Source organism: Gadus macrocephalus, chromosome 10 (assembly GCF_031168955.1).
Source record: "Gadus macrocephalus chromosome 10, ASM3116895v1".
NCBI classification, from domain to species: Eukaryota; Metazoa; Chordata; class Actinopteri; order Gadiformes; family Gadidae; genus Gadus; species Gadus macrocephalus.
The window spans coordinates 13,354,371-13,371,368 of NC_082391.1; the positions used below are offsets into that span (position 1 = coordinate 13,354,371).

General features: G+C 47.6%; 2 protein-coding genes across 3 annotated transcripts in view; one reads left to right on the forward strand and one right to left on the reverse strand.

Annotated features, from left to right (window-relative positions):
- LOC132466518 (serine/threonine-protein phosphatase 2A 55 kDa regulatory subunit B gamma isoform) overlaps positions 1-2,419 on the forward strand; it is a gene marked incomplete at its 5' end in the record, with an annotated part of 20,345 nt that extends 17,926 nt beyond the window's left edge. The window contains one exon of the mRNA XM_060063769.1: positions 1-2,419. This exon is cut by the window's left edge and continues 178 nt beyond it. Within this exon, the coding sequence (XP_059919752.1) occupies positions 1-117 (117 nt within the window).
- Positions 2,152-14,391, reverse strand: wfs1b (Wolfram syndrome 1b (wolframin)). Of its 2 annotated transcripts, none has more exons than XM_060062505.1 (10): positions 14,199-14,391; positions 13,033-13,545; positions 11,397-11,491; positions 10,745-10,889; positions 10,172-10,345; positions 9,447-9,527; positions 8,832-8,989; positions 7,915-8,151; positions 7,073-7,191; positions 2,152-6,830 (listed from the first exon to the last, which is right to left on the reverse strand). In XM_060062505.1, the coding sequence occupies exons 2-10, from the start codon at positions 13,541-13,543 to the stop codon at positions 5,291-5,293; spliced, it is 3,060 nt and encodes a 1,019-aa protein (XP_059918488.1). In that variant the 5' UTR covers positions 13,544-13,545; positions 14,199-14,391; the 3' UTR covers positions 2,152-5,290. The 2 variants fall into 2 exon arrangements, with proteins under 2 accessions (XP_059918488.1, XP_059918489.1); XM_060062506.1 differs by having other exon boundaries at positions 11,397-11,462; positions 13,022-13,545.
- Positions 14,392-16,998: the final 2,607 nt, after the last annotated feature.

Genomic DNA, 16,998 nt, shown 5'->3' on the forward strand with positions numbered 1-16,998 from the left:
GACTTCAGCAAGAAGATCCTGCATACGGCATGGCATCCCGCCGAGAACATCATCGCCATCGCCGCCACCAACAACCTGTACATCTTCCAGGACAAACTCAACTCCGAGATGCACTAGCCAGTGGCAGGACGGACACGGCGGCGTGCGCTGCGTGTACCTGGCGTGTACTGTGTGTGCACATGTGTGTGTGTGTGTGTGTGTGTGTGCGCATGTGTGCGTGACACTAGGGATGTGGGGGCGTAAAAAGACAAACGTGCCAGCATGAAGGGATACTAACGCTGGGCACACCCATGCATACACACACACACACACACACACACACACACACACACACACACACACACACACACACACACACACACACAGACACACACACACACACACACACACACACACACACACACACACACACACACACACACACACACACACACACACACACACATACATAAACACACACACACATTTGTATGTGTGTTCTTGTACACACCTACCTGATCCGGATCCATACACACCCTGTCACCACTCTGGGCCCCGGGAGTCCAGGAGCCTTCCATGGTGACGACAAATACCCCTCAAACACACACACACACACACACACACACACACACACACACACACACACACACACACACACACACACACACACACACACACACACACACACACACACACACACACACACACACACAGGACCCTCTCCAGGGACCAACCATGGGGACTATGCTGGATTACAGAATGCATCTTAACCATCCCTCAAACCAACACCCTGGACCCTCTCCTGATTGGACGATGATACCTTGTGTAGGAGGGGCTCCAGATCGGGGCTGCAGGATCCTGAAGGCAGGAAGTATTCGGGAACAGACGGAAAGTGGGTTTAGTGTCGCTGTTCTTAGTTCACATCCCTCCGCCCTACTTTTGTAAGCAGCCACGCCCTGCTTCCTGGGGGGAACCTCTCTCAACCAAACCCCCTCATGGTGTTTGGTAACGTGCCTACGGTTTACTTTTTTTTTTCGGGGCGGCGGTGCCTCGTCGTTGTTAACCGGTGTTAGCCACGCGTCAGGCATTTATGCAACATGCTGTGCATTTGATTTGAAAATACTAAGCCGACTTGATGAAAACATGTTTTTTTTTGCATATTCCTGGTAAGAAAAAGTCAATGATGGAGATCATGATGATGGTGATGCTGATGGTGAGAACTGTTGCCATGGCAACCGGGGATTCCAGACTCCATACTCCCCATCCCCGTATCGGCCGGGAGCGCCCTAACCCTCTGACCCCCCCACCCTCTCCTGGGGGGGGGGGGGGGGGGCTGTTCAGGGGGTCATGGAACGGGGCTCCAAATGTATTCCGTGTGTCAAGGAGCGGAGGCAGTAGACCCTTACAGGGACAGGGGCCCGGGTGTCTGTCCCCCCCCCCCCCCCCCCCCCCCCACTGCTGTCTACTCCACGAGCTCACATTACAGTAGCTTCTCGTCCAGCCTGATCAGGAGCCCTCCTCATTGTTATTTTCCGTTGGATGGTTGGATTCTGCTGCCAGTGAATCGGGAGTGTGGGAGGGGGGGGGGGGGGGGGAGGCTTTGAAGGAGCAAAGATAAATGTATAAAAATAAACGAAAAACTGAAAAAAAAGGAAATAAATTATTCTAAACTGTTCGAGAGCAAAAAAACAATGCTGCATGTCCAACTGAACTTAGGCTAGGTGTGTATAGGTCAAACCACTGACATGGCTGCCTTTGTGACCCTTTAGTCTCAGCTGTATAAACGCTTCGGAGGGACCGGTGACCACAGATGAGCGAGCTCTCCTACTCTATTCTTTGTGTCTCAGGAGAATGAAGCATGTTTACGTGTTCGGATCACCCACACATGTACCTTTTGAATGAAGCCGCCCAATAATCTGTTTTTGACACGTTGAAGCTGAGAATCATGGATATGGGGAATGTTTTCTTTTTGATTTGTCTGATTAATATTGTATTCTCAAAAACAAAACAAAAAAACGACTTTCAAGGGCCTGTATATATTGATTATTCTATTTTTTCTGGGGGGATTAGGTTTGGAGATTTTTTCTGTTTCTTTAACTTATCTTCACAAGTTGATGACCAGAGACAAGGACCTGTTGTGATCGCCTGCAGGAGAGCCGAATGCAGAGATAGTGCTTTGGTCTCTACAGCCTTCTTCATGGATTTATTTGGCGGATATGCAGAATCTGTTGCTCTTTTTTTTTTTTTAACACAGTTTATTCTTTTATTTCTACTATTTTTTAAACATGTACTGGTCCAATTTCATGCACTGACTGAACTAATGTTTGATTATTCACATATTTTTGTGTTCATGTATTTTGATGAAAGAATTGTCAAATGGACAGTTATAAATAATGTTTCTTTTTTCTTGAATAAATATTTCAACGAAATTGCATCCGAAGAGTTTTGGGACTGTGCTGTTTTTTGTTCATCATTAACATGAGTAGTAGATCCTTTAAAGGACGTGTGTATAGAATTGAGTGGCATCTATAATACTTGTAGGCCTAATGCCATGAAAATGTCTGTATCCCCTGGTTCTATGCTCTCTAGCACCATCTATTGTCATCCCACAGTCATTGCACCTTAACGCCCAATCAATGACATGCTGCCGTAGGTGCAACAGTGGCTAGCCCACTTAGAGAGATGAATACGTTTAGAGAGATAAATACTCAGTATAAGTGGATCTGAATGGGGCCAATAGACGCAACACGATGAAGGAACTGACGTCATGGAATAACAATAACAATTGATTGAGATTCCAGTTGTCACTGAAAAAACAAGTCTGCGTTTGTGACAAACAAGTTGGCTATGGTTGTTTGGAGAGTGTCCACCTACAAACAACCTGAACAGTCCGCATCGACCACCCTCATGTCAGCTGCAGGTAAGTGATGTGAACCCCTTCAGATAAGTAACGGTAGATGCGGAACAAAACTGCAGTCTAAATTCACAATTGAGTTGTGTCCTCCCGTCCCCTCCTCCATACATTTTTTAACTGTCTTAAACGCGATTTTTGACAAAGTCATGGGAGGGATCTGAAAGAGGTCAGAGTAGATCTGAGGACATATGGTCATTTTATGATATGTAAATTACATGTGTGACTTAGCTATTTTAATACATCCACCCAGGTGGACAAACAACCAAGTTCCCGTCATTCTGTACATAAATGGAAAGTATCCTACAGGGAGGAATAGAGAAGTAGGTGTGTGTTTAGGTCAGTAACCTTTGACCTTTATCTTTGCCTCTGTATTCCACCCTCTAACAAATACAGAGCTCATATTTAAGTCGATACCTTTACTTCATGTTCGATCCACTTTTAAAGAGTTTTCATGAAGAAAAGCAGAGAAGACAGATTGCCATATTTATTGGTCACAGTGAAGGAATACAGTGAGAACATCCTGACCTGAAAAACCTACATGCGCACGCTTCTGGAAGCCCTGCACAGCAGAGATGGAGGGTGAAGTAGGTTGAGCGCCAGCACACTCTCTGCAGCATGGTACATCGCTTCATGAATCTATATTTAGGCAGGAGAACGGTCTCGATGTCGACGATGAAAGTGGCAATCTGGAAGATTAATTGTCTGCTAAATCACTATCTATTTCTGAATGAGGTAACAAAATGGTGATTGACCCTATGACCTGATTGTATTTTCAGTATACTGATGTTAAGAACTGGGGGTCGATGCTTAAACCCAGTTCTTAAAGAAGGTAATCTTTGAGATTGCCACTTTAAAGTCATGAATTACTTTGTTTACTTCAAAACGCCACAGTGATAGTTTCATGTGTTTTAAATAATTCAAAATATGCATGTAAAATCAACTGTCCACTCATAATTTTACGATGGACTTCAAATATTTTGTGTTTTATAAAAGGCACTTTCGAATTAACCTCCATCGCCCAAGAAATAACATTTTCATTCGAAATGTAACCACGAGGAAAAAACCTTAACGGATAAAAATATTTTTTTAACTTGAAATCGAAGGGAGACGTTCCTTTAGATTTTCAAGCCATGGACTGTGACCTAACCAGGCCTGTGATGGATCGCGTGTACACACACACGTGCCCTTATACGCATCAAATACTTTTGGCCTTTCTGAGCGACTTGTCCATAAAATGTCAGAAGCAGCCGAAGAATTTACATACACGGGGTATAAATCTATACACAATAGTTTTAAATGCCACAATGTATTATTGGTACATTATCTGTAATTATTATACATAAGTAACAAAATGGCATGGTCATGTACATATTTAAGAGTGGTTACTTGAAACATGAGTTTAAGGCATGTGCGCCTGCTAAAGTAGTGTCTCGTTACTCAAAGTAAATATTAATTTAATCTAAGAATTTACACTCAAAATTAGACACTTCTGCATTCACACACACACACACACACACACACACACACACAATGGCACAATAATCTTCAAATATATCTCTTGTTCTTCATAAAGTATTATATGAATTCTTTAAAATCTATATTAGAAAACATTAGCGTGCATAATTTTGTTTTCTTTAGCTTCATGTTCCTACCTGTAAACCCACACACCAAATTCTGAATTGTTTTAATTTCTTCCCAGTGTACTGGATTACCAGTACGATTGATTGATAAGCACACTTGCTACATTGCTTACTGCAAAATGTTGCATTGATACCGATTCTAGTATCTGATCTCGTTCCAGTACTGGGTACAAACAAGGTATTGCAGAATATGCCTAACAGAAGTCACGATAGCTACATCATTTGTCTGTTACTATAGCAGGTAATTCAATTTTCCACGGCAATGAAAATAAGCAGTGTCTCTAGCGCTGTTTATAACGGAGATAAACTGATTGTAACAGAGAATCATGCTCCACTGAATACACATATCCAAATGTGCTTCTAAAAGCAGTTTCAAAGGAATGGATACTTGGATGAAAATGCGATTACAAATGTGATTAAATGAGTCTGAGATGGTGGCAGCAGTGAAAAAACGATATCCGTTGTGCATCCCTAACTTGAATCGACCTCCCAAAACAACAACAACAACGACAACATTGTGGAAATGTATGACCAGCTCGAATGATGAGAACCATGAGCCCTCGTACGGGCAAATCCTGGAAGCTACACGCTAGCTCTCTTGGCTAGGCGCTAGCTCTGTTAGCATAGTGCTAGCCCTCCTATCATGGCGCTAGCTCTGTTAGCTCAGCGCTAGCTCTGTTAGCGCAGTGCTAGCTCTGTTAGCGCAGCGCTACTCTTGGCCCGAGCGCCGGGCCCTCCTAGCCCAGCCCCGGCCCACCTAGCTCAGCGGCGCCACGACGGCGACCCCCCCCTCGGCCTCGGGGTCGGGCTGCACCAGCCGCGCGCTGAGCGAGGGGCTGAAGAAGAAGTCGAAGGCGAACTGCAGCGCGCGCTGCACCGACCGCCGCCAGTCCTGCTCGATCTTGAACTGGCGGCGGCGGCGGCCCGAGGGGAGGGGCGCGTCGCCGCACGACACGCAGTGCACCGCCTTCAGCTCGAACACGGGCCACTTGGAGCCCAGCCGGCCCTCCAGCACGGTGCTGAACTCCAGCAGGCTGCCGGCCTCCAGGTGCAGCAGCAGGGGGCCGAACTCGCTGCTGGCGCGCAGCACGATGTCCTTGGTGGAGTCCTCGTCCTCCACCAGCGAGCCGTTGCGCGCCACGCGCTCCAGCGGCATGCCCATGGTCACCTCGAACTTGTAGCGGTCGAAGCGCTTCACGTGGCACTCGTGCTTGGCCAGCCTCTTCAGCTTGCAGAGGGGGTCCCCGGCGGGGAGGGGCCGCGGCGCGTCGCCCGGGGCCCCGGCGGCGCACGGCGGGTACGCCTCGCCGTACAGACAGCGCACCCAGTCGCCCACGAGCCCCGGCAGCATGTTGACGACGGACTGCGCGCCGTTCTCGATGTCGGTGACGCGGGCGTACCGGAAGCGGCCCGTCCAGGTGACCCGGTGGCCCTCCAGGTGGGAGCACAGGATCTGTGTGCGCGCCATGTTGGCCTCCTTCCAGGCGGCCGGCCCGCACAGGCCGCCGTACTCGTGCCAGGTGAGCGTGGAGTTGTACACCTTGGCGCCCTCGGAGCGGTACACGTACAGCCAGCAGAAGAGCAGCAGGGCGCTCAACCACACCAGCACCAGCTTCACCACGCTGCTCCCCGACAGCGAGCGCCACAGCGCGGCGGGGCTCAGGCTGAAGCGGGTCCACAGCCGCAGCGCCACGGGCACGGCGCACGCCGCCAGCGTCACCGCCATCTTGGCCAGCTCCAGCGCCAGGAAGAAGCGCAGCAGCTGCGCCAGCGCCATGGCGGCCAGGCCCAGCGACAGCACGGGCAGCGCGAACAGGAAGAGCAGGTAGCCCACGCAGGAGCGGACCAGCCCGATGGCGCTGGAGTCGAGCAGGAAGGCCAGGCCGAGCTCGCACCAGGTGAAGCACACCAGGTAGGGCACCAGGCACAGGTAGGTGCCCCGGAAGCCCCGCAGCTGGGCCATGCGGAACAGCAGGTAGACCAGGTGCCCGTGGAGGAGGCAGGGCAGGCCCAGGTTCAGGGCCAGCACGCCGCCCAGGGGCACGGACACCAGGGTGGCCCCCAGGCCCCGCAGGGGCCCCAGGGAGTCGGGGAGGAGGGGGAGCAGGGAGCAGGCGCCCGAGAGGACCTGGGTGAGCAGGGCGCGGCGGGCGAAGAGCTGGGCGGAGGCCTGCAGGCTGAGGAAGGAGGTGACGGTGAAGAAGAGGGCCACGGTGGCCAGCTCCGAGCAGGGGATCCACGTCTTGTCGGCCACGGGGAAGGAGAACAGCACGAACACCACCGACAGCAGGAAGTTGCTGCGCAGAAGAAAAAGGAGTAGAGCCTTTCACCACTGTGACTTGCATATTATTCATCCATCTTCCTGCTCGATTTGAGCTATGACCAGAACACAAACTTAACCCTCACATCAACCTGCTCTTGCACTGGATCAGACTGAACATCAGGCTCTTTGTGTTTCATTGTGCCGAGGTGAGGTGGAGGAGAACTGCTCTGAATGTGTGAACCAGGGCTGTTGGGAGGGGGGGGGGGGGGTGCTTACAGATAGGGCTCCAGGTGGGTCCAGCCGAAGTTGGTCTCTGCCTGCTCCACGTCCAGACCGGGCTCGAAGTGGGCCAGCAGGTCCGTCAGCGCCCGGAAGTTCTCCCACGCCTTTGAGTTCTGGAGGGAAACAAGTTCCGTGTTCAGAGATCCCCTGCGCAGGTTAGCGTTGGGGCTAAGACGATCAGACTCCCAACTGAAAGGCACTGGGTTTGGTGGCCACCTGTAGGCCTCCTAGAGAAAGATACCTAATTCCAAGATCTCCTACTTTTCTGGTCTTAATTTCTTATTAATGACGCCTATAGAGCAACCTGACACGAATCACAGCACAAAAAACTATGTAGATTTTCAGGAAACTCTTCCTCTCATCTGGGCGCTTTCAGCATTCTCTGTCAACACTCGGCTACGTCCTTCTCCGCCCCCTCGCCCCCCTCCTGCCAACCCCACTCCGTTGTGATTGGTTACCTTCCGGAAGAGCATATCGCAGCATTACCATACATGGAAAATCCGGATTGTTCTATGTAGATAAATCCCGGATATTTGAACCGCGACCGGCGTCCCTAGTGTTTAGCGCTCTGCACAGCCACCCCAGACAGTCAGCAGGGAATACGTCTGAATGCATGTACGTCATTATTTGACACTTAAGTATGGTTAAACATGACTATAAATCATTATAACAACGTTTATAGGTCATTCAATTCGAAAAAGCATAATAGGTGCTCTTTAATGACAAAGTGGTTGCTAAATTAGTAGTAATAGTAATAAAAGTAGTAATAGTAATAAAAGTAGTAATAGTATTACTCCCCCCCCCCGACCTCTGACCCCAACCCCTCGGAGCCTGACCTGGAAGACGCGCAGCGTGCAGATGACCATGGAGAACAGGCCCAGGTAGAAGACGAGCAGCGGGATGAGGAAGACGAAGAAGTCGATGGTGAGGTTGGAGATGATGAAGAAGAAGACCAGGGCGTTGACGTGGTGCGTGGGGATGAGGGCGCTCAGCCACTGCATGCCCGCGCGCGACGCCCAGTCGATCAGCGTCTCCTTGATCTCCAGCAGCGCGTGCAGCGGGAACTTGAGCACCTATGGGTGTCGAGGAAAGGGTGCGGTGAACAAACACCATGGATATCTGTCCATTATGGCACCCGTTGCACTCCTGATCATCCCTGGAAGGAGGGATCCCCCACTCGGGGATCCTTCTCAAGATTTCGTCCTTTCTGATTAAGGGAATTTGTTCTTGCCCTCTGGGGGGGTAGGGTCATGGGGGTGTCATATATATATGGCCTGTTAAGCCCCTTTGAGATTGCACATATGATTAAGGGCTATACAATTGAATTGAATTAAATTAAACTTTTCTTCTCGGGCGACATTAGGCTTCTTTCAGTGTTCCTCCACAATCGCTGTGAATCATCAATGTGGTTATGAATGAGTAGAAGGGATGGGGTACTGCGGTCTGGAACCAACAGGGGACTTATCTCGGAGCAGTCCTACTATGTTGTAGCAGCACTTCTAGGGGGAGGCGGCACAGGGCCTCGGCAGGAAGGAGCTTGACCTTGTTTCCTGTTTCGTTAACGAAGATACTCTAGCCAGGAGAAACTCGTTTGCGCAAATGGAGGAAGCTTCAGACGGGGAATATTATGTTTATTTCTAAACGGCCTGATTTGAAACCTTTTGACACTTTGCTTTTACAGTTTACTACTGCCGTTACCCGCTTCCAGATCCCGGTCTGATTTTGTCGGACTAATAGCACAGACGCAGCGTACCTTCTGGTGCAGAGGAAGATCGTCTGGGTTCTTCACAGCCTCATCATCGTCATCATCATCGTCTCCTCCTGCCCCGGCCAGGACGGCTGACGGAGCGATGCCCTGTGCGTACTTCTTGGTCATCTCCACAAAGTCGTCCAAACCCACCTGAGGGGAGGCTAGAGGTGGGGGGGGGGGTTGTTAGACACAGAGGACCTTAGGACACACTACTACGATTGACTACAACTGCCTTCATGTGGGAATACACTAACTTTTATTTAGTAACATTTAAAATTATGCCTTATGCATACGCACATACAATGAAAAAATGGTAGTTAACATTAGCCCGGAATATGCATGCGGCTTAATAATAATAATACATTTAATTTAGAGGCGCCTTTCAAGACACCCAAGGTCACCTTACAGAGCATATAGTCATTCAAAACTATGTAAAACAGACTAGGAATAAAAGGAAAACAGAGGTTAAACATGAAGAATAATAATAATTAATAACACTCAAAGACGCCTAAAGTGAAGGGGGGACCTCACTAACCACCACCAATATGTAGCACCCACTTACAAAGATAAGTGCACTAATTAAGACAATCAAAGCTTTGCCCGTACAACGGAACCCACTTTCGCTCTTGACCAGGGATTCCAGAACTCTCCGTTGCTTCTGTGCCGAGCTGGAGAGAGGGCCTGGCGAGGCGGGCTCCCCTGTAGCAAGAGAACCATTCATTAACGTCATCTGTTGCCATGGCAACCAGGTCGCTACCTGGCAACACGTGGACGCACAGTTGTGGCCACGTCCAAGCTTAGGTTAGCTATTTGATCATCGTTCTATCAAATTCAAAAAATCATATTTTGTGACAACTAAGAATGGCTGGCCTGGTTGGACATTGTGAACACACCTTCAACACACTTGCACAATAGAGTTCAATACATTTGTTTTTTCATGCCTTGCAATGCAAGAACGATGCCTGGCTAGTAGGTTGTCGTCACGTAGACTATGCAAAAAACCTGTAAATGTGTTCCTGGAGGTTGTTTGCATGGGTGACCCGAATCCAACCGCATGTGGTCACTGCAGGCACCTGTTGCTAGGTTGGTTAACGCCAGACAGGCAATCGTACGTCATCCAGCTTCCTCTGACTAAGTGGTCTCTAGTTACTTCTGACAGATCCCTGGTCTAACATCTTTCTTTAATTTGCCATTTATTTAATTAAGTAATTAATGGGATTTTTATTTTGTGGTGGGAATGATGGAAAACAACGATTCCACTGCACTTTGTTAAACATCTTGAATGAGAGCGATGGTTCTGGTCCTCAGAGGAGCGGCGGACTCTGTTCTCGTGGCGGCGGTACCTGGTTGTGTGTGGACCTTCTCCACGTTCTCCAGGAGCTCTGACACCGCCACCTCCTTCTTCTTCTCCGGGTTCAGCTTCCAGTACATGAGCAGGGCCGCCTTCCTCACGCCCCTCTCGAAGCGGGTCTCCGTGCACAGCTTTTTCACCTCCTCGTAGTTCTCCGATGTGATGCCTGAGGAACGCACGCAGACGGACACACGCACAGACAGACAGTCAGTTTGGAAGATGAGGCAATTTATCTTCATCCCGACAGTCTTAGAAGATAATACAAACATTGATGTCGCCCTTCATCTGTGTCAAGTCAAATATTAACGTGGCAATCTCTCCATGTCAATTTGGTTTCAATTCATACACAATAAAGTACATTCTGCGATGAGTTTACCTCCCCAACCCAAATGTCTCTGACAAGACATTGAGACGTCAGATATGTGACCTTGCCATAGAGTGCTACCTTCCTACCTTCCTACCGTCCTAGCCACCTAAGGATGAATATAATTATCTCCTGGGGGACAAAAGGAGAACTGTCTTTGCACCGGCGACTGTGTCAGAAGTAGGACCACCAGGGGATTACCTTTCCTGGAGGCCAGGCATCGCTGCAGCTGCTTGACGGCGTCCTTGCGGCCCTGTTTGGACGCCTGGACCAGCCAGGTCACCGCCCGGCAGCTGTTGAGCTCCTCGTCCTTCTCCTCTGCCAGCAGCAGGAAGTAGCGGCCCATCTGGGACACACACACACACACACACACACACACACACACACACACACACACACACACACACACACACACACACACACACACACACACACACACACACACACACACACACACACTTGAGACGCACGCTCTCAAAGGCAGACTGAGCTGACTCATAGCCTTGTGTCGTTAGCATGCAGTTTGTTCTGGGATGCAACGATTAGTCAGCCAACAGCACTATTGTTATAATCTTATCTTTTTGGTTATTGATCAATAACCAAACATGTACTGCTTGATGCTTTTAATTATTAATGAGTAATTATTGCCTATTATTTGAAATTTGTAAGACTTCCTAATTAAATTGAAAAATAAATAAATGATGGTGAGAAAAATCGTAGACGAAAGTAATCGTTAGTTGCAGCCCTTTGTTCCGTTACACAGAGGGTCAAGGTTGACCCATGGCAGTGGTTTCCACTGCAGTCTACATTGTACACATGATGTGAAGAAGAGGAATCATTTGTTGGCTGTTACCCTGCACTGAGCCCCCGCGTCCCCAGACCTTGCCCTCTCCTGCAGCTCCTCCAGGCTGAGCAGCTCCTCCAGGCTGAGCAGCTCCTCTGGCTCCTCTGGAAGGAGGGACAAACACACACTCATGACTTACTTTATGATGTTTGTGGAAAGAGCGCAAATACGCAGCCACAGGTCACAAAGATGAATGAGGATGTTATAGACTGAACATGTATGGTCGGATGTTAATTGTAACCCATTTGTAAACCACTTTCTGTAACACATTTGAAAATATTGAACAAAAAAGCCTGTATCCCAATCCTCAACCACACACACACACACACTGGTGCTCTGCACATGCTCTCCACTGAGCATGTGCAGAGCCATGACTCAGATGGAAATAACCCAGAGGGGACCCAGCCCTCCTAAAATCTCTTGAAAAAAAACGTGACAATTTACAAAGCTCCATCATTTAAGAGCTATACGGTCGTTGTTGATGACCTCATTGTGTCTTGTCATGTATGTAAAGTGCATGAGCTCAAGAGCTTTAACATTGCTGTTGGAAAATTGGATGAAAGATGTTTTGCCAACCTAAATTAATTAATTTCAACTGTCTATCCATGTTCATCTTCATGTCAGTTATATGAGATTTGTGATTAGATTTTTATGTGAATACAGTTTGGCTGTTAATGTTAAATTGGTGACGTTCACATCTACCAGAAAGATCCCAAGCAACCTCATAGCAAACATATACAAAATGGTTGATTCACGTCAAAACTGCTTTCATATCCCATCGCTCACACTGAGCCCTAAAGTCAATCATCGTTTAGCAAAGCAAACAGTCATGCTACTGTCATACAAGACCCCTTTAGACAGACAGGCTCATGCCAATACGTGAGAGCACACACACACAACTTCACAACTTATCCCGGCTATGATCCCACCCCTATGAGTCTGTGTAAACTCACTACAAATCGACTTTATTTCATTACAGCCCTCACTGTCCTTGAGATATATAAAGCCCACACACACACAAGATTTTGTCAATTTAAAGGCAAAAGAGCTTTAAGTTTCACATTTCCAACAAATACTCTATATTTTGCAGGAAAACAAAGTCACTGTTGGTGCCAGAGATGCAACAAAGCAGGACAGTCTTTTCCAGCATGCCTCAGAGCTCCGTCTAAACTCTGTTTCATCTTCTTTGGTCAGTGAAACATGAGGAGGCTGGGGAAAGATTTCCAGCATACAGGTGGAAATCTTCAGTCAGCAAGTCTGCAACTTGGGTCTTGTTGTCTCCTTACATGATGAATAGTGCTTTTTACTGCTTTAGCCATTTAGTAGTGTTCTTTATAAACAGTGACTTTTAGTGAATTCAAATACAGATAATCAATGGGGAGGTATGGGCTTCGCTTTTTGCTCAACAGTGCCTACAGGGACATTTGGCATCAAACCCAGAACCTTCCTGGTGAGTTGAACACTCAAGCCACAAGACTATCAAGACTAAAATATCAACCAGGGCTCTGCATTGAAATGGGTAAACTAGATGAAGAAAGTTTCTCGTTTGCAAATATTTTGAGCAAGAGGAGGATGTGGATTGGTACCAACATGTGTGGGTTTGTGTGTGCGTGTGTGTGCGCGTGCTAGATAACATGTTCCTCACCTGGTTCAGAGTTGGAGGCTGTGCGTGAGGGAGATGCTCCAGGAGGCCCAGACGAGGCCCCAAAGGCTGGGCTCCCCGTAGAGGCCGGGCCCCCCTTAAAGGCCGGGCTCCCAGAAAAGGCCGGGCTCCCAGTAAAGGCCGGGCCCCCCTCGAAGGCCGGGCTCCCCTTCGAGGCCGGGCCCCCCTTCGAGGCCGGGGCCCCAGGAGAGGCTGCATTGAGCTGAGACCGGCCCAGCTGAGACAGGCTCCGGGAGGGCTGGCGCAGAGGGGACACGGAGGGAGTGGAGAGGGACCGAGACGGGGGGGAGAGAATGGGCGAGGTCCGAGAGGTGGGGCCGGCGGACAACGGAGGGGAGCGGGGGGGCGGACCGGTCAATGTGGCCGCCCTCGGCCGGGGGTTGGGGGGCGAGCCCGGGCTGGATGATCTGGCGGGGGCTGGCGATGAAGAGGAGGATGAGGAGGATAAGCCAAAGTTCGGGGAATTGAGGCCGTCGGGCGGGGACGGTTCCATGTCTGGTGAGGAAAAAAATCATCAAAACGTTAATGATTTCAGGTCAACATCATCAATTATGTTACCATGATCTTACAGCAGCTTACATGACTGCACTTTGCTGCTTACCACCTGACACCAGGACAACCACAATGATGTTTACCTTAGATGTACATTCTGTCCTCCATGCTCTAAGGTGTGATATACAAGACTGTTAGGGCTTTATGCAACACTAAATATACATTTAGGGGCTTTTCCCTTGTCCACAGCCGTTGGATCTCCACATCAGTTGAAGCTATATTAAGACCGTGACAATGTTAATCGGTGGCTTGCATTGGTGCTGGGGAATGGTGACGTACACGGCGTCCGTGAAGGGAATCCCCATGCGCGTGGCTCAAAGACCAAAGGTTTCAAGGACATCGATATAAATGAAGTGGTCATGCAAAACACAATGTGTGTTTTTACAGACTGTACAAAAGTCTAGAAACATGTAACAACACATGTACAACTAAAGTGAGCTCGTTTTGAATAACACTTATGTAAGTGTCCCAATGAGATGGATGAATAGAATAACGAACGGCAGAAAAATAGGAAACTAAGCCTTATATAGTATGCGTTGTGCTAAAGCTAGCCTGTATGAATAACAAAGTGTGGAGCAGGGGCACGCTCGCCTTACCGATCAGCACACCGGCTTGGGCTAAGTCGACACAATGAGCTTCTAGCGAGGTCCAACTTTGTTATTCAGCGGTCCGCCTCATTCATCCCTTTCACTTTGGGAACATACTGTGAAACTACTAGTCCCGAGTGTGGTCAAACTCCACAGTACATGGACGTAGGGACTGGAGGTGCTCTTTCGGGGAACGCCCACTTCTTGCTGTGCCATTCATTGGACACAGCTGATCATCAACATTCACCCTGATTGGTCAGAGAACCAGGAAGCGTTATCATTACGTGAACGTATGCATCTTCGAGCAGACAACAAATACATTTCAACAAATATGGTACTTATTTTTGTCTTGGGTTTGAGACGTGGTGTCTGTTGTTTCCGTAAAACGCAATCATTTACAGTGACATTGTTCTTCTTTGTGCTGTTTGATAATCATATACTTGTATGCGTGGATGTTTACATGTTTTCTACCAGAAGATGGCAGTATAGTTCAATGTGGTGTGACACGAAAGCAGAAGCACATGTCAGAGGCAAGCAAGTTAAGTATTGAAGCCCCCCCCCCCCCCCCCCCCCCCCCCATGCTGCTTGCAACTTTTATTTAATATTGAATTGACATTGCTTGAAGCAAAGTGGGAAACCCTTTCTCATTATACATTGATGGGAACAGCAGACAATGTTGATTCACTTATGAAGCCAGAGGAAAAAACCCATGAAGTAGAAACACTGAAGACTGATTCATTTTTAAAAGGACCGGTAATATAAGGAGATTGGGGTCAATTGTGAACCCATTATGTAAAAGAAGATTAGATTAAATCAATCTAATTTAGAGGATGAATGATTTTTTTTTTTTGCCCTTTTTTATTATATTACACACTCATCGTCTTATCTTGTTAAGCAATCTATTTTGAATATGCGGAGATTCTAAGCATTATCACACACACACACACACACACACACACACACACACACACACACACACACACACACACACACACACACACACACACACACACACACACACACACACACTGTCTGAAGCAGATCTCAGTCCCTCTAGTCTCAGTTAAAGTGGAACAGAGCCTTCCAGCACCATTTCACAACATCAAATGTTATATTCGAAAACGGTTACAATTGCTATTCTTTATCAACCTATTTGACATGGGCCTGTGCTTTATTCTGCAGAAGTAAGTCTTCGCTGGTCGGACAATAAAAAAAATAAATGCTGCAGGTGGAGACAAGGCCAGTAACCATGGTAACCAGGGAGGTGATGGGAGCGCATCTGCGGAGAATAGGAGGATTCAGACTGTGAATCCTCCTATTCACAGTCTGTGCTGACCTTAACCGTTGACAGAAATTGCTTTAGCGTGAATAGATTTGAGCTCCCATTGTGTTGTATTTAATCTGTAAAATAATTTTTTTTTGACAACGTTGGAAATAAGTTATTTCTTACCCATTATTACCAACATGCAAGCTTTAAAGATGTTGCCTAACTGTTAGAGTCCTTGAAGGATCAATTGGAAAATATGAATGTACAGTGAAACATTACATCCCTCAATCTTGTACTTTTGTTCAAACGTTACATCTGATGGTCTAGTTCTATGTTCTGATGGTCTAGTTCTATGTTCTTATGATCTAGTTCTATAATATACTATATGATGGTCTGTGCTATGAAAAATGTGATTGTTTAGTTCTATGTTTGATCTGATGCTTTTGTCTCATAATGGATCTGGTGGTCTAGTTCTGTGATAGATCTGAACTACGGTACTGCCTCAGGAGTTTGTCCTACCAACCCTCATCTCCTAAGTTTGTGATGAAATACAGTTCATTCAAGGAAACACACACAGACACCTTCACACAAAGTGATGCTTCTTTCTCCCACTAGAATTACAACAGCATTTATTTTATTTTAAATGAAACTGGATGGATAATTCACCCTTTGAACCAAAAGTTATGTTTCACCATGCTGAAATCTGCCTCTGCATGGCAGTCTGGAGCTAGTCCTTGGGCTGTGGCCTGATCCTAAAATATGTGATTCAGGAGTGTGGGGAGGGCAACATAATTGTGCATTTGAAGAGTCAAGTATTGGAAGGTTTCACGGAAAACTCAACGGCAGCGTTTCCATGGAAGACGTCACATTTTACTGCAAAAAGCTTAAGGGCCACTGTTTGGGTCGGAGTGGATTAGTTCTGGGTTTATCTGTGTTCTCTTCCAATATTCGACAATTTCATCGTTCAGGATTGCCAGACGCAGTCGAAGGCACAGAATACCAATTAACATACCCAAATTAAATGTGTCTTTTGCGGGTGTTTGTCTGTGTGGGTGAACGTGAGAGAGTGTATGTCTGTGTGTGTGAGTGTGTAATTAAGACTTTTTTTTTCTTGGAACAGAAAAAATAACATTTCGACTTCTCAGGCCCGACCGGGAGGGGTGAGTCACGGCCGTGTAATTACCTTCTTGTGGAAGTCTTCTATAACTCCGTGCACGGCCAACCATGGTAACACATGGCAGCAACACTCCATACACAAGAGCTAGGTGGCTCTGTCAGAACCACATCTAGAACAGGACAACGTGTTTAGATTGTAAGTAGAGTATGTTTGTGTGTGAGCGTGCATTTCTCTAAATGGATTTCTGCTTTCATCCTCATGCTCCCCACAGAATTCCACAGGCTGACCCTGAAGGACTGACCCTATGTAATAAGTTTAAACAGTGGGCCTTCATGCATATGCTAATCTTATTACGCAAAGACCTCATGCATATGCAGAGCAACAAAACCGTAAGTGCTGTGGAGCCACAATGCTCTTAATCCACC